At 43.0% G+C, this 25,200-nt stretch overlaps 1 protein-coding gene across 1 annotated transcript; it reads right to left on the bottom strand.

The window, feature by feature from the left end:
- Window positions 1-629: 629 nt before the first annotated feature.
- Window positions 630-25,200, bottom strand: LOC142204418 (uncharacterized). The gene is made up of 7 exons (XM_075275730.1): window positions 25,137-25,200; window positions 18,355-18,735; window positions 8,902-9,243; window positions 7,878-8,264; window positions 2,009-2,101; window positions 1,170-1,292; window positions 630-748 (listed from the first exon to the last, which is right to left on the bottom strand). The coding sequence occupies exons 1-7, from the start codon at window positions 25,171-25,173 to the stop codon at window positions 630-632; spliced, it is 1,482 nt and encodes a 493-aa protein (XP_075131831.1). The 5' UTR covers window positions 25,174-25,200.

Here is a 25,200-nt window from a genome sequence, read left to right as displayed (position 1 = left end):
CAGTGTGAAGGCTAAGCAAAGCAATGTGGGAAATACTACCGATCTCGATCCCACCTAAAAAGATCGCTCAACTCTAGTAAATACATTTTAAGAAACTGAAGCATAGATTATCTATCATCAATGTTCCAAAGATCTGTATTCTTCAGAACTGATGATAAATCTACAGTAAATATGTATTTTTTATGGTCCTTATGTTTATCCCCCTCTTACATAGACTAGGGACAAAGAAGTAAAACTATTCAAGGTGCTGTGTTTGGAATGTGAAATATTGCGCCTAGATCTGTGATCCTGGTGTTATGTGAGGGTAAGATTCTGGGCTTTAATGTGTTACCAAGATATAAATTGTTATCTTCTAGTCATACAAAGTGTTAGCAGTCATGCCAGTGGTGTAACACGTGTCTTGTGGGCCTGGGTGCAAACTTTCCTCCTCTTAGATGAAGCTAGATGAATACTATTTGCTCATCTCTACTTGCGAACAAAAACATTAGTTGATTTTGGACACGTTTTCGGATTCTGGATAGCAAAGCAATCTAAGCATTGTCAAACTGAGGCTCCTTGGGTCCATCAAAAAAAAAAAAATTATACTGGGGAGCCACCCTCCTATAGTACTCTTCAAATTTGAGTATCCTCTACTGGACCATTATTGTGTTGGAGCTTGGGCCCATTGGAGGATCGTCTGATACATTGGTCGGCCGGTCCGTCACCGAATCTAAGATGTCCTTGCACTGTACAAAGAACACGTAGGGACCTACAATCATTTTTTATCTTCTGAGGTTTGTGGAGGCACTGTAGTGTACTATATTGTAACAGACTCACATGAAGAGGGAACTGTCAATGCTTTGGTTCCTTCCTACCAGTGGTCTATTTTTGGTCTTTCTATCTATTTTTAGCATTCTTAGCTAATTCTAGAATTTTATAAATGACTGAGTGTTCAGATTCTACCAGAGATATAAAACTCTAAGTGAAGTACTGAGAACTCAAAATAAAACCAAACAATAAATGGTTCACGCGCAAGAGAAACAAAACTTGGGACTCTTAAAAAAAATTGATAAAAATCTAGTACATAAAACTCACCACAATGTTCTCGATATTCTCTTAAATGAAGACTAAACATCTGGCATGGATGGATGTAGAAGGATATCCGGTACCAGACACAATAACCCTCTTACCTGTTACCTTCAGAATAATCAAAATCACACAAAGAAGAACCAACATGGCTGCAGCCGAGGCGGAAACAATGATGATAAGTTGTTGTTCATCGGGGTCATTCGGGGACTCGGTAGTTGGATCACCTACATAAATATATGAGATGGGAATATCCGATTATTGCTGCTTCTAAAAGGTTAGACGTCTTCTCCGTGCAGCCTCCCCGTGGCATCTTCCGCCTGGAATTCACTCTGCCTAGGCACCCGGCCTAGGCACAGCCGACTGCGCATGTTCGCGCATGACCGTGCATGCGCAGTCGGCTCTGCCTAGGCCCCGATGCCTAGGCAGAGTGAATTCCAGCCGGAAGAAGACGCGGGGACGCTGCGCCGGGAGAAGACTTCAAGGCGAATCCAGCCCGACCGTCACTCGTGGACTTGGTAAGTATAATTTTATCGAATGTTGCCTACCCCTGAAACGAGCATTTCCCCCCATAGACTATAATGGGGTTCGAAATCCGTTCAAACAGTCGTACAGTGTGCGGCTGTTCGAATCGGATTTCGAACCTCGGACATTTTAGTGTTCGCTCATCTCTAGTTAATAACTATTTTCGGTAGGTTTACTTCTTGTCCTTACTGCGTCACAGCAAACCTTTAGTCACTATACAAAGTACACAAGTTGGATACTAAAGTTACTAAAAAGCTAAATCAAAAAAGTACTGTAACAGCGCTGTGCAAAAGTTTTAGGAAGGGGTTAAAAAATGCAGAAAAGTAAGTAAGTTCACAGAAATAAAAGGATTAATGGTTTATCTTTATCAATGAACAAACCAATGTGAATGAAGAAAAAAGAAATGCAAATCTCATACTTGAGGTGACCTCTGCCCTTTTGGGGAGGAGTACTGGAGGTGATGATATGGCCCTCATAGATATCGTCCTGATCCGAACATCATCGAGTCTGTCTGGGATGACATGAAGAGAAAGAAGGGTTGGAGTAAGCCTATATCCACAGACAGGGGCGTAACTAGCAAAGGCTAGGCCCCATAGAAAACTTTTGGGTCATCCCCCCCTTGACTCACACAGCATAGGGCCCACTTTCCTGGCCATTGCCTTTCCCATTCACACAGTGTCCTACAGCAGTCCCTCGACACAGTATTATGCTCCATAGTGGCCCTTGCACACAGTATTATGTCCCATAGTGGCCCCTGCACACAGTATTATCCCCCATAGTGGCCCCTGCACACAGTATTATGCCCCATAGTGGCCCCTGCACACAGTATTATCCCCCATAGTAGCCCCTGCACACAGTATTATCCCCCATAGTAGCCCCTGCACACAGTATTATCCCCCATAGTAGCCCCTGCACACAGTATTATGCCCCATAGTGGCCCCTGCACACAGTATTATGCCCCATAGTGGCCCCTGCACACAGTATTATGCCCCATAGTGGCCCCTGCACACAGTATTATCCCCCATAGTGGCCCTTGCACACAGTATTATGTCCCATAGTGGCCCCTGCACACAGTATTATGTCCCATAGTGGCCCCTGCACACAGTATTATGCCCCATAGTGGCCCCTGCACACAGTATTATGCCCCATAGTGGCCCCTGCACACAGTATTATCCCCCATAGTGGCCCTTGCACACAGTATTATGTCCCATAGTGGCCCCTGCACACAGTATTATGTCCCATAGTGGCCCCTGCACACAGTATTATGCCCCATAGTGGCCCTTGCACACAGTATTATCCCCCATAGTGGCCCTTGCACACAGTATTATGTCCCATAGTGGCCCCTGCACACAGTATTATGTCCCATAGTGGCCCCTGCACACAGTATTATGCCCCATAGTGGCCCCTGCACACAGTATTATCCCCCATAGTGGCCCCTGCACACAGTATTATGTCCCATAGTGGCCCCTGCACACAGTATTATGTCCCATAGTGGCCCCTGCACACAGTATTATCCCCCATAGTGGCCCCTGCACACAGTATTATCCCCCATAGTGGCCCCTCCACACAGTATTATCCCCCATAGTGGCCCCTGCACACAGTATTATGTCCCATAGTGGCCCCTGCACACAGTATTATCCCCCATAGTGGCCCCTGCACACAGTATTATCCCCCATAGTGGCCCCTGCACACAGTATTATGTCCCATAGTGGCCCCTGCACACAGTATTATGCCCCATAGTGGCCCCTCCACACAGTATTATCCCCCATAGTGGCCCCTGCACACAGTATTATCCCCCATAGTGGCCCCTCCACACAGTATTATGTTCCATAGTGGCCCCTGCACACAGTATTATGTCCCATAGTGGCCCCTGCACACAGTATTATCCCCCATAGTGGCCCCTGCACACAGTATTATGTCCCATAGTGGCCCCTGCACACAGTATTATCCCCCATAGTGGCCCCTGCACACAGTATTATCCCCCATAGTGGCCCCTACACACAGTATTATCCCCTATAGTGGCCCCTGCACACAGTATTATCCCCCATAGTGGCCCCTGCACACAGTATTATCCCCCATAGTGGCCCCTGCACACAGTATTATCCCCCATAGTGGCCCCTGCACACAGTATTATCCCCCATAGTGGCCCCTGCACACAGTATTATCCCCCATAGTGGCCTCTGCACACAGTATTATGTCCCATAGTGGCCCCTGCACACAGTATTATGCCCCATAGTGGCCCCTGCACACAGTATTATGTCCCATAGTGGCCCCTGCACACAGTATTATGCCCCATAGTGGCCCCTGCACACAGTATTATGCCCCATAGTGGTCCCTGCACACAGTATTATGCCCCATAGTGGCCCCTGCACACAGTATTATGCCCCATAGTGGTCCCTGCACACAGTATTATCCCCCATAGTGGCCCCTGCACACAGTATTATGTCCCATAGTGGCCCCTGCACACAGTATTATCCCCCATAGTGGCCCCTCCACACAGTATTATGTCCCATAGTGGCCCCTGCACACAGTATTATCCCCCATAGTGGCCCCTCCACACAGTATTATTTCCCATAGTGGCCCCTCCACACAGTATTATCCCCCATAGTGGCCTCTGCACACAGTATTATTTCCCATAGTGGCCCCTCCACACAGTATTATCCCCCATAGTGGCCTCTGCACACAGTATTATGCCCCATAGTGGCCCCTGCACACAGTATTATGTCCCATAGTGGCCTCTGCACACAGTATTATGTCCCATAGTGGCCCCTGCACACAGTATTATGCCCCATAGTGGCCCCTGCACACAGTATTATGTCCCATAGTGGCCCCTGCACACAGTATTATGCCCCATAGTGGCCCCTGCACACAGTATTATGCCCCATAGTGGCCCCTGCACACAGTATTATGTCCCATAGTGGCCCCTGCACACAGTATTATGTCCCATAGTGGCCCCTGCACACAGTATTATCCCCCATAGTGGCCCCTGCACACAGTATTATTTCCCATAGTGGCCCCTGCACACAGTATTATCCCCCATAGTGGCCTCTGCACACAGTATTATGCCCCATAGTGGCCCCTGCACACAGTATTATGCCCCATAGTGGCCCCTGCACACAGTATTATGTCCCATAGTGGCCCCTGCACACAGTATTATGTCCCATAGTGACCCCTGCACACAGTATTATTTCCCATAGTGGCCCCTGCACACAGTATTATGTCCCATAGTGGCCCCTGCACACAGTATTATCCCCCATAGTGGCCTCTGCACACAGTATTATGTCCCATAGTGGCCCCTGCACACAGTATTATCCCCCATAGTGGCCCCTGTACACAGTATTATGTCCCATAGTGGCCCCTGCACACAGTATTATTCCCCATAGTGGCCCCTGCACACAGTTTTATGTCCCATAGTGGCCCCTGCACACAGTATTATTCCCCATAGTGGCCCCTGCACACAGTTTTATGTCCCATAGTGGCCCCTGCACACAGTATTATTCCCCATAGTGGCCCCTGCACACAGTTTTATGTCCCATAGTGGCCCCTGCACACAGTATTATGTCCCATAGTGGCCCCTGCACACAGTATTATGTCCCATAGTGGCCCCTGCACACAGTATTATGTCCCATAGTGGCCCCTGCACACAGTATTATCCCCCATAGTGGCCCCTGCACACAGTATTATGTCCCATAGTGGCCCCTGCACACAGTATTATGTCCCATAGTGGCCCCTGCACACAGTATTATGCCCCATAGTGGCCCCTGCACACAGTATTATGTCCCATAGTGGCCCCTGCACACAGTATTATGTCCCATAGTGGCCCCTGCACACAGTATTATCCCCCATAGTGACTCCTGCACACAGTATTATGTCCCATAGTGGCCCCTGCACACAGTATTATCCCCCATAGTGACTCCTGCACACAGTATTATGTCCCATAGTGGCCCCTGCACTCAGTATTATGTCCCACAGTGGCCCCTGCACACAGTATTATGTCCCACAGTGGCCCCTGCACACAGTATTATGCCCCATAGTGGCCCCTGCACACAGTATTATGCCCCATAGTGGCCCCTGCACACAGTATTATGCCCCATAGTGGCCCCTGCACACAGTATTATCCCCCATAGTGGTCCCTGCACACAGTATTATGCCCCATAGTGGCCCCTGCACACAGTATTATCCCCCATAGTGGCCCCTGCACACAGTATTATTTCCCATAGAGGCCCCTCCACACAGTATTATCCCCCATAGTGGCCCCTGCACACAGTATTATTTCCCATAGTGGCCCCTGCACACAGTATTATCCCCCATAGTGGCCTCTGCACACAGTATTATTTCCCATAGTGGCCCCTGCACACAGTATTATACCCCATAGTGGCCCCTGCACACAGTATTATGTCCCATAGTGGCCCCTGCACACAGTATTATTCCCCATAGTGGCCCCTGCACACAGTTTTATGTCCCATAGTTGCCCCTGCACACAGTATTATTTTCCATAGTGGCCCCTGCACACAGTATTATCCCCCATAGTGGCCCCTGCACACAGTATTATCCCCCATAGTGGCCCCTGCACACAGTATTATGTCCCATAGTGGCCCTTGCACACAGTATTATGCTCCATAGTGGCCCCTCCACACAGTATTATCCCCCATAGTGGCCCCTGCACACAGTATTATCCCCCATAGTGGCCCCTGCACACAGTATTATCCCCCATAGTGGCCCCTGCACACAGTATTATGTCCCATAGTGGCCCTTGCACACAGTATTATGCTCCATAGTGGCCCCTCCACACAGTATACTGTCCCAAAGAGATCCCTGCACTCAGTGTAATGTAACATTGTGACCCTTCACACTGTATAATGTCCCATAATGGCCCCTATGTTCTGTGTTCGGTGCAGATATGTTGGGAAATTTTGGGGATTCACCACCCGTAAACTATAGTTAGACTCTGGGGTCTCTTCAGACCCCAGGGTTTAATGATTGGAGGCTGAGGGAAAGTGAAAACAATAAAAAAAAAACAGTCTTACTCACCTCTACTGGGCTCCAGCACAGCTCCCTGCTGTCTTTGGTGCTTCTGAATGATGCCACGAGAGTAGCTTACATCATTATCATTATGTGTCGTGACACTGGTCTTACCCACGTGACATCCGCGACGCCATGGAAAAGGCCAGAAGACAGCAGGGAATCGCACTGGAGTCCAGAAGAGGTGAGTAAGACTGATTTTTATTATTTTTCGCCTCCTTCTGGGCCTCCAATCATTATTTTCTGGGCTCTGAAGAGATCCCAGAGCATAATAATAGCAGTTTTGATTCATACATGTTCCGTCTGAACGAAATTGACAGGTGAACCTCGTGAGACGAATCTCTCACGGTTCGCTCAACAAACACTAAGTACTTATTGATCCCCGCTCCTGCCTACAGCCACCTCTGCTTCCTTTCAGTACTTCCATTTAGGTCACAGACACCTTTAGTGTAGTCCCACCACTGTCCACAGAAGATCTGTGCTTAGTTCTTCTAGATGACAGGAACAACCTCCCTGCCAAAAACTGTCTGCAAGTACCGAGAAGAACTGATGGAAGCCAAAGGTCACACCGAATATTTCTAACATTTTTATTTTCTTCATTCACTTAAAGGGATCCTATCATTAAAATTCATTTTTTTTCTGCCTACCACGTAGGAGTAGCCATAAGAGAGGCTATTCTTCTCCTACCTTTAGATGTCTTCTCCATGCCGCCGTTCGGTATATAATCCGATTTTCGTCGGTATGCAAATAAGTTCTCTCGCAGCACTGGGGGCGGGCCCCAGCACTCAAACAGCACTGGGGGAGTCTCCAATGCTGCTAGAGAACTCTCCAGCGCCGCCTCCATCTTCTTCAGGAATGGGTCTTCTTCCAAGGGTTGGCTTCAAAGTTCTAGGCCTCGGGCCTAGGGCAAAGTGGACTGCGCATGCCTGCCAGCCACAAGAAAATGGCCACTTACACAGTATTGTAAGCGGCCATTTTCTTGTGGCTGGCAGGCATGCACGGTCACCCTCCAGTGCAACCAAATTAAAATAATTCTACAAATCAGACTAGACCAAAATTTCCCACATCAATGTCTAAGACTCATTGTAAATTATTGCAAGAGTTTGATTTCATTTGATCCTATCAAGTTGGGCGTAATCGGTTACTAATTTTAGGGGGCAGTTATTTTCACGTGGGTGATATTTTTATCACATGGGTTTTGAAGGAATCTTTACCTTCAGTAAATTATAGAATCATGTAAAAGCTGAATTTTGTGTTTCCTTTACCTGTTATTTTACCTCTCACAATAAGTCGCGTTCCTTTTCCTTTCCAGATGGAATTTGTATATTTGCTATTTCCTGTACACAGTTTGAGCATCACAAAGCAGTAATATGTGGAGTCGTCTGACCTCCGTACCCCCCGTATATGGAGATCGGCCGCTCCTTTTATCTCCGTCCTTCCTCTATAATCGGGATGTACCATTTCTTTGTAGGGGTGGTATGCATAAGGTCCAGTTTTGTTGCCCACTCTCCAGTAAATATTAACCTTGAGGACGTCACTCTCCGAATATTTGCTGTATGAGCAGCTTAGTGTCACCGACTCATCTACATCATGGGTGACTTCATATGGTTTTGATGGTTGTTTGACATTGAATTGTAAAGAGGATGGGGTATCTAGAAAAAAAATCAATAAATGTGAAATGTACCAACCTTAAATATATCTTAGACAATGGTTTAAAATCTACTTCTACATGCACACAAGAAGGTTCGGGACTTTTGTTCCATGGATCCTGAATTCACCTTTTCTTTGCCTCTAACTAACGTACAAGACTGTTTTTTCACATATCAAACCTCAGTTCTCAACATTACAAATGGGGTTCATTAACAATTTTCCAAAAATTTCAGATTTTGGTAAATCCAATTTTTTTAACAAATCAGTATTACATTCTTAGGTCTGTGAAGGGCCCAGATTATAATACTTGAAGGCCTGGAAGAGGTGAAGAAACAAAAAACACTCACTCAATTTTTCTCTCCAGGGCTTTTCCATGGTATCTTTCCCAGAATCTTCTGTCCTCCTGGTTAGTGGTCACTGCTGAGGTCTGTGTTTGGGCCTTAGCAGTCGTGTGGGGGCATAATGATGTTGACATGCCCTATGTGAATTGGTCTCATCAGAAACCAGAGACTACTGACATCACTTAGGAAGCCAGAACAGGCCAGAAGAGGTTGGGTAAGTAGACCTCAGTATGGGTTGTTGATCGAGAGAGCGCAATCTCGTTAAGTCCACTTTTGGCAACAATCATTATCTCCTTACCTGCGATGGTCACCTCCGTACTGTATCTGCTCTCCAACGTTCCGTTACTAGTGGTCACACGGCAACAAAAATGGAGGTAATTATGTGACTGAAGACGGTGTATACGTAAAGAGACATCTTCTGGGAAGTTCACCAGTGAATAAGGAGATGCCTCACGTGTTTGTGTTTGGCCATAGGTGTAGGTTTTTTTATTATTATTATTGGCACATAGTTTACTATCTCCAATATACCAGGTCACTTGTAGAGCTTCCCCCATAGTCTCCATTGGGTAATTACAGGGGATGATCATCTCTTCTCCTCGGACAGCCATCAGTTCCTCCACCTGAGATAACCATTTCCCACCTACAAACAGAAGACATGAGATATACAAGTATTACACAGGGTTAATAAAGACTGGACATTACTGAAGGATGACATTATATTTTTAACACTAACACTAGTTTTCAGTTTTTGAAAATAGAACCTTGCAACCATATAAGAAAGATGAGTAGAAGGGATGAAGCTGTGTTCATATCGGAGAGCTTTATACCATAGGGAAGACCCCATAGTATAATAATGTCACTTTTAACACTGACACTACTTTTGTTGTGTTTGCTTAGAGAGCTAGAAATTGAGTATTTTACACTATGTTTTATAGATAGAGGAAGCTATATACCATATCCTTCCCATATAACTTAGGGCTCCTAGGATCCTATCTATAAAACATAGTGTAGAATACTCTTAGGGCTCCTAGGAACCTATCTATAAAACATAGTGTAGAATACTCTTAGGACTCCTAGGAACCTATCTATAAAACATAGTGTAGAATACTCTTAGGGCCCCTAGGAACCTATCTATAAAACATAGTGTAGAATACTCTTAGGACTCCTAGGAGCCTATCTATAAAACACAGTGTAGAATACTCTTAGGCCTCCTAGGAACCTATCTATAAAACATAGTGTAGAATACTCTTAGGGCTCCTAGGAACCTATCTATAAAACATAGTGTAAAATACTCTTAGGACTCCTAGGAACCTATCTATAAAACATAGTGTAGAACACTCTTAGGACTCCTAGGAACCTATCTATAAAACATAGTGTAGAATACTCTTAGGGCCCCTAGGAACCTATCTATAAAACATAGTGTAGAATACTCTTAGGACTCCTAGGAACCCATCTATAAAACATAGTGTAGAATACTCTTAGGACTCCTAGGAACCTATCTATAAAACATAGTGTAGAACACTCTTAGGGCTCCTAGGAACTTATCTATAAAACATAGTGTAGAACACTCTTAGGGCTCCTAGGAACCTATCTATAAAACATAGTGTAGAATACTCTTAGGACTCCTAGGAACCTATCTATAATACATAGTGTAGAACATTCTTAGGGCTCCTAGGAACCTATCTATAAAACATAGTGTAGAATACTCTTAGGACTCCTAGGAACCTATCTATAAAACATAGTGTAGAATACTCTTAGGACTCCTAGGAACCTATCTATAAAACATAGTGTAGAATACTCTTAGGACTCCTAGGAACCTATCTATAAAACATAGTGTAGAATACTCTTAGGACTCCTAGGAACCTATCTATAAAACATAGTGTAGAATACTCTTAGGGCCCCTAGGAACCTATCTATAAAACATAGTGTAAAATACTCTTAGGGCTCCTAGGAACCTATCTATAAAACATAGTGTAGAATACTCTTAGGACTCCTAGGAACCTATCTATAAAACATAGTGTAGAATACTCTTAGGGCTCCTAGGAACCTATCTATAAAACATAGTGTAGAATACTCTTAGGACTCCTAGGAGCCTATCTATAAAACATAGTGTAGAATACTCTTAGGGCTCCTAGGACCCTATCTATAAAACATAGTGTAGAATACTCTTAGGACTCCTAGGAGCCTATCTATAAAACACAGTGTAGAATACTCTTAGGGCTCCTAGGAACCTATCTATAAAACATAGTGTAGAATACTCTTAGGACTCCTAGGAGCCTATCTATAAAACATAGTGTAGAATACTCTTAGGGCTCCTAGAAACCTATCTATAAAACATAGTGTAGAATACTCTTAGGACTCCTAGGAGCCTATCTATAAAACATAGTGTAGAATACTCTTAGGGCTCCTAGGAACCTATCTATAAAACATAGTGTAGAACACTCTTAGGACTCCTAGGAACCTATCTATAAAACATAGTGTAGAATACTCTTAGGGCCCCTAGGAACCTATCTATAAAACATAGTGTAGAATACTCTTAGGACTCCTAGGAGCCTATCTATAAAACATAGTGTAGAATACTCTTAGGACTCCTAGGAGCCTATCTATAAAACATAGTGTAAAATACTCTTAGGGCTCCTAGGAACCTATCTATAAAACATAGTGTAGAATACTCTTAGGACTCCTAGGAACCTATCTATAAAACATAGTGTAGAACACTCTTAGGGCTCCTAGGAACCTATCTATAAAACATAGTGTAGAACACTCTTAGGGCTCCTAGGAACCTATCTATAAAACATAGTGTAGAATACTCTTAGGACTCCTAGGAACCTATCTATAATACATAGTGTAGAACATTCTTAGGGCTCCTAGGAACCTATCTATAAAACATAGTGTAGAATACTCTTAGGACTCCTAGGAACCTATCTATAAAACATAGTGTAGAATACTCTTAGGACTCCTAGGAACCTATCTATAAAACATAGTGTAGAATACTCTTAGGACTCCTAGGAACCTATCTATAAAACATAGTGTAGAATACTCTTAGGACTCCTAGGAACCTATCTATAAAACATAGTGTAGAATACTCTTAGGGCCCCTAGGAACCTATCTATAAAACATAGTGTAAAATACTCTTAGGGCTCCTAGGAACCTATCTATAAAACATAGTGTAGAATACTCTTAGGACTCCTAGGAACCTATCTATAAAACATAGTGTAGAATACTCTTAGGGCTCCTAGGAACCTATCTATAAAACATAGTGTAGAATACTCTTAGGACTCCTAGGAGCCTATCTATAAAACATAGTGTAGAATACTCTTAGGGCTCCTAGGACCCTATCTATAAAACATAGTGTAGAATACTCTTAGGACTCCTAGGAGCCTATCTATAAAACACAGTGTAGAATACTCTTAGGGCTCCTAGGAACCTATCTATAAAACATAGTGTAGAATACTCTTAGGACTCCTAGGAGCCTATCTATAAAACATAGTGTAGAATACTCTTAGGGCTCCTAGAAACCTATCTATAAAACATAGTGTAGAATACTCTTAGGACTCCTAGGAGCCTATCTATAAAACATAGTGTAGAATACTCTTAGGGCTCCTAGGAACCTATCTATAAAATATAGTGTAAAATACTCTTAGGACTCCTAGGAACCTATCTATAAAACATAGTGTAGAACACTCTTAGGACTCCTAGGAACCTATCTATAAAACATAGTGTAGAATACTCTTAGGGCCCCTAGGAACCTATCTATAAAACATAGTGTAGAATACTCTTAGGACTCCTAGGAGCCTATCTATAAAACATAGTGTAGAATACTCTTAGGACTCCTAGGAGCCTATCTATAAAACATAGTGTAAAATACTCTTAGGGCTCCTAGGAACCTATCTATAAAACATAGTGTAGAATACTCTTAGGACTCCTAGGAACCTATCTATAAAACATAGTGTAGAATACTCTTAGGGCTCCTAGGAACCTATCTATAAAACATAGTGTAGAATACTCTTAGGACTCCTAGGAGCCTATCTATAAAACATAGTGTAGAATACTCTTAGGGCTCCTAGGACCCTATCTATAAAACATAGTGTAGAATACTCTTAGGACTCCTAGGAGCCTATCTATAAAACACAGTGTAGAATACTCTTAGGGCTCCTAGGAACCTATCTATAAAACATAGTGTAGAATACTCTTAGGACTCCTAGGAGCCTATCTATAAAACACAGTGTAGAATACTCTTAGGGCTCCTAGGAACCTATCTATAAAACATAGTGTAGAATACTCTTAGGACTCCTAGGAGCCTATCTATAAAACATAGTGTAGAATACTCTTAGGGCTCCTAGAAACCTATCTATAAAACATAGTGTAGAATACTCTTAGGGCTCCTAGGAGCCTATCTATAAAACATAGTGTAGAATACTCTTAGGGCTCCTAGGAACCTATCTATAAAACATAGTGTAGAATACTCTTAGGACTCCTAGGAACCTATCTATAAAACATAGTGTAGAATACTCTTAGGACTCCTAGGAGCCTATCTATAAAACATAGTGTAGAATACTCTTAGGGCTCCTAGGAACCTATCTATAAAACATAGTGTAAAATACTCTTAGGACTCCTAGGAACCTATCTATAAAACATAGTGTAGAACACTCTTAGGACTCCTAGGAACCTATCTATAAAACATAGTGTAGAATACTCTTAGGGCCCCTAGGAACCTATCTATAAAACATAGTGTATAATACTCTTAGGACTCCTAGGAACCTATCTATAAAACATAGTGTAGAATACTCTTAGGGCTCCTAGGAACCTATCTATAAAACATAGTGTAGAATACTCTTAGGACTCCTAGGAACCTATCTATAAAACATAGTGTAGAATACTCTTAGGACTCCTAGGGATCTATCTATAAAACATAGTGTAGAATACTCTTAGGACTCCTAGGAACCTATCTATAAAACATAGTGTAGAATACTCTTAGGACTCCTAGGAACCTATCTATAATACATAGTGTAGAATACTCTTAGGGCTCCTAGGAACCTATCTATAAAACATAGTGTAGAATACTCTAAGGACTCCTAGGAACCTATCTATAAAACATAGTGTAGAATACTCTTAGGACTTCTAGGAACCTATCTATAAAACATAGTGTAGAATACTCTTAGGACTCCTAGGAACCTATCTATAAAACATAGTGTAAAATACTCTTAGGACTCCTAGGAACCTATCTATAAAACATAGTGTAGAATACTCTTAGGGCCCCTAGGAACCTATCTATAAAACATAGTGTAAAATACTCTTAGGGCTCCTAGGAACCTATCTATAAAACATAGTGTAGAATACTCTTAGGACTCCTAGGAACCTATCTATAAAACATAGTGTAGAATACTCTTAGGACTCCTAGGAGCCTATCTATAAAACATAGTGTAGAATACTCTTAGGGCTCCTAGGACCCTATCTATAAAACATAGTGTAGAATACTCTTAGGACTCCTAGGAGCCTATCTATAAAACACAGTGTAGAATACTCTTAGGGCTCCTAGAAACCTATCTATAAAACATAGTGTAGAATACTCTTAGGACTCCTAGGAGCCTATCTATAAAACATAGTGTAGAATACTCTTAGGGCTCCTAGGAACCTATCTATAAAATATAGTGTAAAATACTCTTAGGACTCCTAGGAACCTATCTATAAAACATAGTGTAGAACACTCTTAGGACTCCTAGGAACCTATCTATAAAACATAGTGTAGAATACTCTTAGGGCCCCTAGGAACCTATCTATAAAACATAGTGTAGAATACTCTTAGGACTCCTAGGAGCCTATCTATAAAACATAGTGTAGAATACTCTTAGGACTCCTAGGAGCCTATCTATAAAACATAGTGTAAAATACTCTTAGGGCTCCTAGGAACCTATCTATAAAACATAGTGTAGAATACTCTTAGGACTCCTAGGAACCTATCTATAAAACATAGTGTAGAATACTCTTAGGGCTCCTAGGAACCTATCTATAAAACATAGTGTAGAATACTCTTAGGACTCCTAGGAGCCTATCTATAAAACATAGTGTAGAATACTCTTAGGGCTCCTAGGACCCTATCTATAAAACATAGTGTAGAATACTCTTAGGACTCCTAGGAGCCTATCTATAAAACATAGTGTAGAATACTCTTAGGGCTCCTAGGAACCTATCTATAAAACATAGTGTAGAATACTCTTAGGACTCCTAGGAGCCTATCTATAAAACATAGTGTAGAATACTCTTAGGGCCCCTAGGAACCTATCTATAAAACATAGTGTAGAATACTCTTAGGACTCCTAGGAGCCTATCTATAAAACACAGTGTAGAATACTCTTAGGGCTCCTAGGAACCTATCTATAAAACATAGTGTAGAATACTCTTAGGACTCCTAGGAGCCTATCTATAAAACACAGTGTAGAATACTCTTAGGGCTCCTAGGAACCTATCTATAAAACATAGTGTAGAATACTCTTAGGACTCCTAGGAGCCTATCTATAAAACATAGTGTAGAATACTCTTAGGGCTCCTAGAAACCTATCTATAAAACATAGTGTAGAATACTCTTAGGGCTCCTAGGAGCCTATCTATAAAACATAGTGTAGAATACTCTTAGGGCTCCTAGGAACCTATCTATAAAACATAGTGTAGAATACTCTTAGGACTCCTAGGAACCTATCTATAAAACATAGTGTAGAATACTCTTAGGACTCCTAGGAGCCTATCTATAAAACATAGTGTAGAATACTCTTAGGGCTCCTAGGAACCTATCTATAAAACATAGTGTAAAATACTCTTAGGACTCCTAGGAACCTATCTATAAAACATAGTGTAGAACACTCTTAGGACTCCTAGGAACCTATCTATAAAACATAGTGTAGAATACTCTTAGGGCCCCTAGGAACCTATCTATAAAACATAGTGTATAATACTCTTAGGACTCCTAGGAACCTATCTATAAAACATAGTGTAGAATACTCTTAGGGCTCCTAGGAACCTATCTATAAAACATAGTGTAGAATACTCTTAGGACTCCTAGGAACCTATCTATAAAACATAGTGTAGAATACTCTTAGGACTCCTAGGGATCTATCTATAAAACATAGTGTAGAATACTCTTAGGACTCCTAGGAACCTATCTATAAAACATAGTGTAGAATACTCTTAGGACTCCTAGGAACCTATCTATAATACATAGTGTAGAATACTCTTAGGGCTCCTAGGAACCTATCTATAAAACATAGTGTAGAATACTCTAAGGACTCCTAGGAACCTATCTATAAAACATAGTGTAGAATACTCTTAGGACTTCTAGGAACCTATCTATAAAACATAGTGTAGAATACTCTTAGGACTCCTAGGAACCTATCTATAAAACATAGTGTAAAATACTCTTAGGACTCCTAGGAACCTATCTATAAAACATAGTGTAGAATACTCTTAGGGCCCCTAGGAACCTATCTATAAAACATAGTGTAAAATACTCTTAGGGCTCCTAGGAACCTATCTATAAAACATAGTGTAGAATACTCTTAGGACTCCTAGGAACCTATCTATAAAACATAGTGTAGAATACTCTTAGGACTCCTAGGAGCCTATCTATAAAACATAGTGTAGAATACTCTTAGGGCTCCTAGGACCCTATCTATAAAACATAGTGTAGAATACTCTTAGGACTCCTAGGAGCCTATCTATAAAACACAGTGTAGAATACTCTTAGGGCTCCTAGGAACCTATCTATAAAACATAGTGTAGAATACTCTTAGGACTCCTAGGAGCCTATCTATAAAACATAGTGTAGAATACTCTTAGGGCTCCTAGAAACCTATCTATAAAACATAGTGTAGAATACTCTTAGGACTCCTAGGAGCCTATCTATAAAACATAGTGTAGAATACTCTTAGGGCTCCTAGGAACCTATCTATAAAACATAGTGTAGAATACTCTTAGGACTCCTAGGAACCTATCTATAAAACATAGTGTAGAATACTCTTAGGACTCCTAGGAGCCTATCTATAAAACATAGTGTAGAATACTCTTAGGGCTCCTAGGAACCTATCTATAAAACATAGTGTAAAATACTCTTAGGACTCCTAGGAACCTATCTATAAAACATAGTGTAGAACACTCTTAGGACTCCTAGGAACCTATCTATAAAACATAGTGTAGAATACTCTTAGGGCCCCTAGGAACCTATCTATAAAACATAGTGTAGAATACTCTTAGGACTCCTAGGAACCTATCTATAAAACATAGTGTAGAATACTCTTAGGGCTCCTAGGAACCTATCTATAAAACATAGTGTAGAATACTCTTAGGACTCCTAGGAACCTATCTATAAAACATAGTGTAGAATACTCTTAGGACTCCTAGGGATCTATCTATAAAACATAGTGTAGAACACTCTTAGGACTCCTAGGAACCTATCTATAAAACATAGTGTAAAATACTCTTAGGGTTCCTAGGAACCTATCTATAAAACATAGTGTAGAATACTCTTAGGACTCCTAGGAACCTATCTATAAAACATAGTGTAGAATACTCTTAGGACTCCTAGGAACCTATCTATAAAACATAGTGTAGAACACTCTTAGGACTCCTAGGAACCTATCTATAAAACATAGTGTAAAATACTCTTAGGGCTCCTAGGAACCTATCTATAAAACATAGTGTAGAATACTCTTAGGGCTCATAGGAACCTATCTATAAAACATAGTGTAGAAAACTCTTAGGGCTCCTTGGAACCTATCTATAAAACATAGTGTAGAACACTCTTAGGGCTCCTAGGAACCTATCTATAAAACATAGAGTAGAATACTCTTAGGGCTCATAGGAACCTATCTATAAAACAATGTATATGTAACATTTAGATCTGGATGTGTACTTTACAAAAAAAAATAATAAAAAAAAATTCTAGGTTTTTGTTATAGCTTTCCTAAGGATAGGTAATAAATTTGCAGTAGGTGAGGGTCTGACCCTCTAAAAGTTCACTAGCCACTGATGGAGAAGTGTTCCTACCAATGGTACCACAACCAAATCACGGTAATGCCAAGTTGTTAGGGTACTTGTAAAGAAGACTAGAGGGGTTCAGACTCTAAGCATGATGTCACCCCACACCAAAATCCCAGGAGTAGGACCATAGTATCATTACTTTACAAAGACCTCTTCATGCCATTGCCCACGTGGTCTCAGGCTATCATTACATCTGAGACAAAAGTGAGACTTATTGCTTAAAAGGATAGACCTCTACCCCAGCCTCCATTATTGTTTTGCTATAATAACCTTTTGAGAGAAATGATATGAGGTATGGTTGGAAGTCTAGCTCTTAGTCCAATGTCCTACAAACGCCTTCTAATGGTTTGCCATCCTAGGTCTGGGGTATGACATGTAATTTCATTTGCAGTACAGCATGGATCACTATACACCATACTTCCAATCAAGATAGTAGTCTTCTCTCGAAGTCTGTCATGGTGCATGGCAAGAGGCAGCGAGTTCAACTTTTGTCTAAGATGATCGCCAGAGACCACATGGGCAGTGCCATGAAGAGGTCTTCGTAAGGTCACTCTGGTTCCACTCGCAGGAGTCCATGAAGAGGTTCACCTCCATGTACCTCTTGCTGTCATTCAACTTTGTTGTTGTTATATCGGAACACGCCATGTGACATCTCAGCCTAGATAATCTGTTTTCTATTAGCCTCGAGATTCGGAAAGTGTTATATAAAACTTATTTTTACCTGTGAGAGTGAGAGTTGTCCCATCTGGGTCATACCAGTTGTAAATTATATTGGGTATAGTCGCAGTACAGCAGAATGTGACTCCATCTAATGGTTTCAGTCCTTGGATTAGGATAGACGCTGTCTGGTTACCAGGATGGTGGACTGTAGAGATCTGATCTTTATACTCATCTATTACATTACCAGACTCGTCTGTGATGTGTTTCCTGATATTACCACAATCTCTTCCATTACCCTCTCCCCAACGTATTTCTGTCTGTGAATTCCATCCCAGGCGCTCAGGATAGGTGTATGTACACGGGATGGCGGCTGAATCTCCTTCATTCACGTAGAGATGGTTTGGTTGGTAAATACAGTAATATTCTGATGTCCAACAAGTCCCTGTAATAAACCAGAGAGATCAATGAGAAAAAAAAAATTGCAAATCAATAATGAATAATACAGAGCAGTTTCAGAACAAAAAAATTAGTTTTTGTGACAAAATATGATATACAATGAATATTGACTGAGTTATATTGTATTAGACAACCAATATGGCACCCACTGATTATGACAAGGATTGCATCAGTACGCCTACAAATCCTACTGCATAACTAGGGATGAACTGGCCCACCGGAGTAACAGAGGATTATCTGGTGGTCCTGGGATTTAACACAATAATGGGACCTAATACCCCAAGGATACCGAGGTTCAGTAGAAGGCAAATCCAATTTTGTGGTGACTTTGGAGACAATCCCTTGCCACTATTTCTTGTGGGGAGTTGAGGAATATAGTATTTATTTTCTGTCCTGTGTTTACAATGATAATAACAAACTCTATAGTACAATTAGCGCTGGATGTTCCCATGTTCTATAGATAGTGGCTGGCCCCTCATTATTAGAGAAGAGCAAACAGTAAAATATTCGATATTCGTTATTCGTTTTGAATAGCCGCTCAATATTCGACTATTTGAATGAATATCGAACCCTATTATAGTCTATGGGGAAAAATGCTTCGTTTCAGGGGATCTCACCATTCAGGAGGGTCACCAAGTCCACTACGACACCCCAGGAAATGATGCCAACACCTCTGCAATGCAACTGTGACAGCAGGGGAAGCATGTCTGGGGGCATCTAACAAGCTCAAGTCACTGTTTTACCCCACCATCACAGCCTATCAACTACACACTTTCCACGCTCAAAAAAACCTCTATCAAAGTGGGAAAATACCTGGAAACCTTCTTTCTTCCCCAAATGGATGGACACAAAGCCACATTTTAAGCTAAACAAACATTAACAAGCACCCCTGCAACAGGAGGAGGAGGAATTGTAGAGGGTGAGCACACACATGCAACTTCATGTGGGGGTGCTTGACACCGGTGGACATGAAAATGATGGGTCTATCCAGTGGTCAGCACTGTCAGGTGACAGCCGGCTGCGCTTATCCGTGATGATGCGCTGAAGACCCTTTCCGATAGCACGCTGGCGGCAGGGCAGGAAAGGACCTCCAATGCGTACAGCGCAAGTTCCAGCCACAAATCCAACTTGGAGACCCAATAAGTATCGGCCGCAGAGGGATCGGAGAGGACAGGGCTGGTGTCGGCCAGGTACTCCCGCAACATGTGCCTATACTTATCCCTCCTGGTGACACTAGGCCCCTCAGTGGCGGGACTTTGGCGAGTGGGTGTCATTAACATGTCCCAGACCTTGGAGAGTGTTCCCCTGGTGGGTGTGGACTAGATGACAGTTTGTCGCCTGTTGGAGGAACTCTCTTGTGTGCCGCCAACGACAGTTGATGGAAACATCTCCATCATATTCTGCACCAGTTGCTTGTGGCAATCACTCATGCGACTGGCCCTCCCCTCTACCGGAATAAAATTACAAACATAATTTTTATACCGGGGTCAAGGATTGCAAAAATCCAGTAGTTGTTGCTCTGCAGGATTTTGGCAAAGCGTTTATCAGTTGCAAAGCACTCCAACATGTATTTAGCCATGTGTGCCAGTGTTACTTGGCATGACTTCGCTGCCCCCACTGGCATGCTCACTCTCCATTTCCTCATCCTCCTCCTCCATTTCGCCCCAACCGCGCTGCAGCAATGGGACACAATGAACTTCTCCGCTAGCCTCCTGTGTGACAATGAGATCTGCCACTTCGTCGTCATCCTCCTTCTCCTCCTCCTCCCTCAATATACGCTGTGAAGCGGATAGGAGTGTGCCCTAACTATCCTGCTGGGATGTTTCTGCTCCTATGCCCGACTCCTCAGCGTCCAATGCGTTATCCCTGATGGCGATGAGGGATTCTCATATCACACACAGGAGCGGGATTGTGACACTCACAAATGCGTCGTCACAGCTGACCCTCATGGTTGACTCTTCAAAGACATGCAAGATCTCGCATAAGTCTGCCATCCATGGCCACTCATGGTGCAGAAACTGCGGGAGCTGACTCTGAGGAACCCTTGGGTTTTGGAGATGGTACTCCATCAAGGGTCTCTGCTGCTCTACTCAACATGTGGTACAGCAGGGAGGAATCCTCCCTGCTCACACTGTACAGAGCGATAGGCGCTGCTGGGTAGAAGGGCGTCCCTGGCTAACTGTCAGAAACACCCTTCTGACTGTAAAGCGCTACGGTACCGGGACTGATAGCACTTTATCCGGGGCATAGATCGGGAAAGCCGACAGTGCTATCTGTTATCTGTTCTCAAGCCTATTTCAATTTGTCAGAAAGAGAAGCCACAGGCCATGCATCAGGGAGGGCCACAGGCCTAAATATTTCTGGTGCACTCACAATTCACAGCAGAGTAAGGGGACGTCGCAACAGGAGTCACTTACAGGGCCCTGAGCTCCCAGTGTCAAGACGCGGTCATGCCTAAACTAGCAACTCAATGGTTGTAGACTGGTTGACTCTGTCATCAACTTCATAACAAGTCACATCATACACACTCAGCCAAGAGTCGTTGGGTTCATCAGACATAATCCTTAGCTGGCATGGCCCAGGAGCAGGCCCTGTATCATCATGTGTCCTCAACCTGCCTCTGTCCTTTCCGGTTCCCTCAGCTAGAGAATTACTCTAGATGAGCTACTACTGGACAGTCAGCAGCTGGTGCCCAGCTAATATCTAGAGGACTCATCCGCCGCTTCCTCCGGTAGGTGGAGAAGTCATGATAAGGAGAGTGGCATGGTAGCTGGTAGTGCGAGCAGTCAGTCTCCTACCTTAGGAACCTGAGGAACCTGAGGAGGACATCAGTGACCTGAAGGCATTATTGGATGACGATGTAGCAAATCGCAATTGGAATGACTACTGGCTCTCCACAATATTAGAACCTTTCTACAGGGGAAAAATGAGGGCCTTTTTATACCCACTGAGAGGGAGGGCAAACTGAACTACTATAGAGACATGTTATGTAGCAAGTTGGCCACTGCCTATCTGCGACATCTTCCATCCTCTCACATGTCCAACCAGGGGAGCCCTGAGCACTCAACTTGCACTGGCATGGCAGCTGTGGGAGGGGGTGGTGGTGGCAGGAGCAATATCAGCTCCATCAACAGCAACCTGAGCCTAGAGTTGCTGATAAGCAGCTTTCTTCACCCGCATAGTGAAGAAGCTACTCGTCAGCAGCTAGACACAGAGCAGAACTTGAAACAGCAGGTGGTGGCATACTTAGATTATACCCTGCCACCTGTCATGGAGGATCCACTGGACTTTTGGGAAGCCAATTAGGATTTGACCGAGTTTGCTGTGAAAAAGCTGTCCAGCCCGGCTAGTAGTGTGGCATCAGAGTGGATGTTTAGTGTGGCATGGGCCATAATTACCCCAAGGAGAACTCACCTGTCCACCAAAAATTTGGAGAGACTGACCTTTGTGAAGATGAATCAGGCATGGATCAGGCAGGATTTCCACCCACCAATGTCTGATGCAGCATATTAAATGATCCATGCTGCCTCACCACACTCTGTCACCAGGTCACTGTATGGCCTCCTAAGGCTACTGCTACCTCCACATTATATCACCTTGCCATTGTGTGGCCTACTCATGCTGCTGCCTCCTCTGCACTCTGCCAATGGATCATCATACAGCCTCCTCACGCTGTTGCCACCCGCTCACTCTGTTACTGGGTCACTGTATGGCCTCCTAAGGCTGTTGCCATCTTTACACCCTGCCATTGGGTCACTGTATGGCCTCCTCATGCTTCTGCCACCTCCCCAATCTGTTGCTGGACACTGTATGGTCTCCTAAGGCTGCTGCTACCTCCACATTATATCACTTTGCCACTCTGTGGCCTCCTCATGCTGCTGCTACCTCAACACTATGTTGCCATGTTGCCATGCCCTTTCCACGCTCTTTGAAGGTCTCTACTTGTATAAGTATTTACTAGAACAGGTTTTGTAGACATCTGTGTGGAATCAGCAGACAAGGAGAATCTGGAGCCTTTGCACAGTTCTTTATACCTGGCATTAACATCGACGTGTAAAGCTGAGTTCACACTTCAGTTATTTGGTCAGTGGTGGTCTTGTCAACAACCCTGGTTCTGCATCAAATTTTTCCATTCGAATAGCGAGTGGTACTCGATCGAATACTACTCGCTCATCTCTATTAAGAACCTGTCCCTACAAGCCATTGGAAGAAAGCACCTTAAATTTGATGACTGCTCGGAAGCAGAGTGGGGTCAGGGGCCAGGTCTTTGGTTTCATACAGTGGAGACCCAGCAGTAACGCCCGAGATCAGATTCTAATCAACATTTACATAGGGATTTTACCATAGACTGCAAAACAGTTGTCTTACAGTCTATTAAACAAGTGATCTGGTGATCGCAGGTTCAAGTCTCCTAGAACAATTTTTGTAAAAAATCAAGAAAAGTTGTTTTTTTAATATAAAATTTCAAATCATCCCTTTTCTATATATTCCAAATAAACATAAACATAAACATAACTAAAGTATATTAGGTATCCTTGAGTCCAACACACGATGCCTTACATAGCCCCGTATATGAAAATATAAAAAAGTTACTAGTGTCAGAACATGGAGACTCCAAGAAATTTCTTAATTTTTCAAAGTTTTGGATTTTTGTTAAGGTATTAAAAAAAAAAACAACATAACTATATAAATTTGGTATCACTGAAGTCTCATTGTCTCACAGAATACAGGTAATCTGTTATTTATGCTGTACAGTGAATGCTGTGAAAACAAAACCTATAAGGAAATGGCATAAATCCAGTTTATTTTTCTATTATTTTTCTAAATCTCCTCATTCTGATTTTTTTTGTAGCTTTCCAGTATATCGTACAGGATATTAAATGCTACCATTGTGAAATACAATCTGTCCTGCAAAAATAAGGCCTGATACAGCTTTTTGAACAGAAAAATAAAAAAAAACTTTATGGCTTTCGGAAGGCGGGGAATAAAAAACAAAAATAGTGTGCAATCTTTCCTCGGTGCCCAGAGGTCTCCATTGGTGGCGGTAGTGGAAAGAGATGCTGGGCGCCGAGGAAAGATTACACACTACTCCAACTAGGCCTAACACAAGAACAACCAGCCCATCGACTGGAGCGATCGAATATTACCTCTGTTATTGGGCTCTGCAACCACCGGGCTGTAATATATATATACCCCACACACACACACACACACACACTGAGAGAACATTACAGACAGCACCTGGACCAAGGGGTATTCCTCCAATAGGAAATACACATGGTATCTTTTGGTGCACTATCAGAATAAGCCGGTACCACAGGAACCAGCATCCTCCGGCTGTACCCATACTTACTAGAGATGAGCGAATAGTACTCGATCGAGTACTACTCGCTGTTCGAATGTAAAAGTTTGATGCAGAACCAGCATTGATTGGCTGAATGCTATACAGTCGGCCAATCAACGCTGGTTCTTCTCCTACCTTTAGAAGTCTTCTCCGTGCAGCTTCCCCGCGGCGTCTTCCGGCTCTTCATTCACTCTGCCAGTCATCGGGCCTGGGCAGAGCCGACAGCGCATGTCCGCTTGTAGTGTAGGCATGTGCAGTCGGCTCTGCCCAGGCCCGATGCCTGGCAGAGTGAATGAAGAGCCGGAAGATGCCGCGGGGACGCTACAAGGAGAAGACTGCTCGGAGGATCCAGCCCGACCCTCACTCGTGGACTTGGTAAGTGTAATTTGATCGAATGTTGCCTACCCCTGAAACGAGCATTTTCCCCCCATAGACTATAATAGGGTTCAATATTCGATTCGAGTAGTCGAATATTGAGGGGCTACGCGAAACGAATATCGAACCTTGAATATTTTACTGTTCGCTCATCTCTAATACTTACCCCTATGAATTATCTATAAGACATATTTTGAATCCATCAGGACTGTTATATCTGTCTATAACTTCTAGTCTATACATCTGAGTCTGAGGAAGGCTTAACCGGACAAAACGTTACAAGTTAACACTCTACAACCAAATTTGTACCACTTTGAAATAATACAAATATTTTGGACAACAACATTATCTCCAGTGGGATCTGTACAATATCAAATTCAAGGTTTGGGACCCTATCCCACTGATTGACCCAGAGGTGCATTCCACACCATTACACAAATAAGTAACCTAATACGGAGACCCGAATGCTGGTGTGAACCCAGCATAACACATACAGTATGTGACCGTGATGTAAGATAAAGCAGACATCCGGGTAAAGAAAGACTATTCTGGAATAGAGAGAAGACTTCAGGCAGAATTTGATTTCTCATCTCCAACGTCCCACCAACAAGTCCAGCTCTGTAACCCTGTGATATATATAATGTGAAGTTCTCAGCTACTTATCTTACCATGGAGGAAATAGAGGAGCAGGATGGAACGTCTCATGGTAGATGGTGCAGGACGATCAGGACC

Source organism: Leptodactylus fuscus, chromosome 5 (assembly GCF_031893055.1).
Source record: "Leptodactylus fuscus isolate aLepFus1 chromosome 5, aLepFus1.hap2, whole genome shotgun sequence".
In the NCBI taxonomy this organism is placed as follows: domain Eukaryota; kingdom Metazoa; phylum Chordata; class Amphibia; order Anura; family Leptodactylidae; genus Leptodactylus; species Leptodactylus fuscus.
The sequence above is the reverse complement of the archived record's forward strand: the minus strand, read 5'-3'. Positions and strand labels throughout refer to the sequence as shown.